The sequence below is a fragment of the Prunus mume genome, linkage group LG2 (assembly GCF_029339155.1).
Source record: "Prunus mume cultivar Tortuosa linkage group LG2, ASM2933915v1, whole genome shotgun sequence".
Classification (NCBI taxonomy): Eukaryota; Viridiplantae; Streptophyta; class Magnoliopsida; order Rosales; family Rosaceae; genus Prunus; species Prunus mume.
Window position 1 is genome coordinate 14,672,605 of NC_142699.1, and position 1,878 is coordinate 14,674,482.

A 1,878-nucleotide genomic window follows, 5' to 3' on the forward strand; every position below is an offset into this window, starting at 1 on the left:
CCATGTTATTGTTACCCCCACCCCACGCCCAAACCAAACTATAGAAAATGAAGTGCAGAATCAGGGTTTCATTGGTGAACAACCATAAAGACATACATGATACATGGATGCAGATTCAGGGTACTAGTGGTGTTTTCAAATTTGTAGACTGACTGACACAACACAACATTGTGCAATACTTGATGACCCTCAAATCTAACAGAACATGCATGATCGTATCGATCTGCTCCATAATTTATGTTGCTTGCTTGCAAAATATTTCTCAACAGAACAATCCGTTAAGAATCTCTGTTGCTGTTTAACAGTTTTAACTGCAAAACTGTTGAGTAAAGTTAACCAGAGAGCGACAGAGCAGCATAAAACATGGGCATGCACGCACATCAGACAAAACCCAGAAAAGAAAACAAGAGCAGGTGAAACAAGAAAAAGGGTGACAGCCCCAATTATAATATTATTAATATTCCGTCTCCCACAGGGTACATTGGTGTACCACCCCACACCACCACCGTGGGGAAAGTTTCAAACTAGATCAGATTTACAAATTCCAAACCCCTATAATTTAATTTCAATGGGTTTTTTCTTGAATTTCTTTTTGGGTCAGACACAGAGAGTCGTTGTAATTTCAAATTTGTAAGAGAACAATCCCATAACAGAGGGAAAAAAAAAAGGAGAAAATTAAAAACAGAGAAGCAGTAAAGCAGCTTCATCTTGAATCTTCAGCCATTTTCTCCCAAAGCAACTAACAAGCAAGGCTAGGCTAGGCTAGTGGTGACTTGAAAATCTTGTCTTTTTCACCTGAGCATGGATGTTAATGACTGAAAAGCAACTTCTTCACAAGGAATTGTGAGACCCATGTCGTGGTCAAATCCAAATTCTTCTTCTGCTTGATGAAGCAAGCTTTGGAACTCAGGGCGAGTCAAGAAGGAGATTGGTATAATGTATCTGCTTCTGTTTTCTCCAACATAAACCACAAAATGGCCCTTGGGGACATCCAAAGGGAGACCTTGTTCATCATAGTGTTGCTGTTTCTTCCCCAAGCTTGAGCACCTCTTGAGAATTTGCTTCAGCACAGCTGTTTGTGGAAGTCTGTTTGATTTTCTGATAGCCATTTGATCTGTTTTTTTCTTTTTGAGTAGATTGTGTCTGTTTCCTCAAATCAAAATCAAAATTAAAATCAAATTGAGGATTCGGAGTTTTGAGTAAAAGGTGAAGAAGGTAGAGGGGGTGCGTAGGGGTATTTATGGTGAGACACTGAGGCTTGAGTTGAGAAGGTAGAGAGTAGAGAGAGGAACAGTCATGTGGGGTTGTAGGGATATAAGACAGAGAGAGGGTGTTTATAGGGGTTTGTGTGAGCTCAAAGACATGCAGGGAGCCAACCCCATTGGGTTTACATCCTCTTGTTGCCCCCCCAAAGGACAACTTGGTCCCTCTTTCCTCTCTCTGACTTACATTTCAATTTTCATGCAACTCTCTCCTCTCCGGTAATATTTTTGTCTTCGTTAATGTCCTTTCACTTTGAGAAACATCCCACCAATTTCCTACTATTGCTCCTTTTCAAGTTATTTACTTTACTTAGTCCTCTTCCATTCAAAATTTTGTCTCAGGATAAAAGGGAAATAGGGCAATTTCCTGGAAATTGATATTAAAAAGTAGTAAACTATAATGCAATGTCCAGTCCAGTGTGTACTAGTCTAGCAGCCTATGACTACACTTTTTCCAATTTTCATGCTCTCTGTTTAGGACGCTATCGGGTCTAAGTTCAAAGACTAATAAAATCATTAACCCTATTTCAACTTTTCAACTAAGTTTCATAGTTGGGTTTGTCTCCTCTTTTTGTGTCGTGTGACACATTCTTCCTTTTTTTTGGGTTTCAGCTTT

General features: G+C 39.5%; 1 protein-coding gene across 1 annotated transcript; it reads right to left on the reverse strand.

Annotated features, from left to right (window-relative positions):
* Positions 1-414: 414 nt before the first annotated feature.
* LOC103321271 (protein SMALL AUXIN UP-REGULATED RNA 51) lies at positions 415-1,441 on the reverse strand. Its single transcript, XM_008223071.2, has one exon. The coding sequence runs from the start codon at positions 1,107-1,109 to the stop codon at positions 792-794; it is 318 nt and encodes a 105-aa protein (XP_008221293.1). The 5' UTR covers positions 1,110-1,441; the 3' UTR covers positions 415-791.
* Between the last annotated feature and the right edge of the window lie 437 nt (positions 1,442-1,878).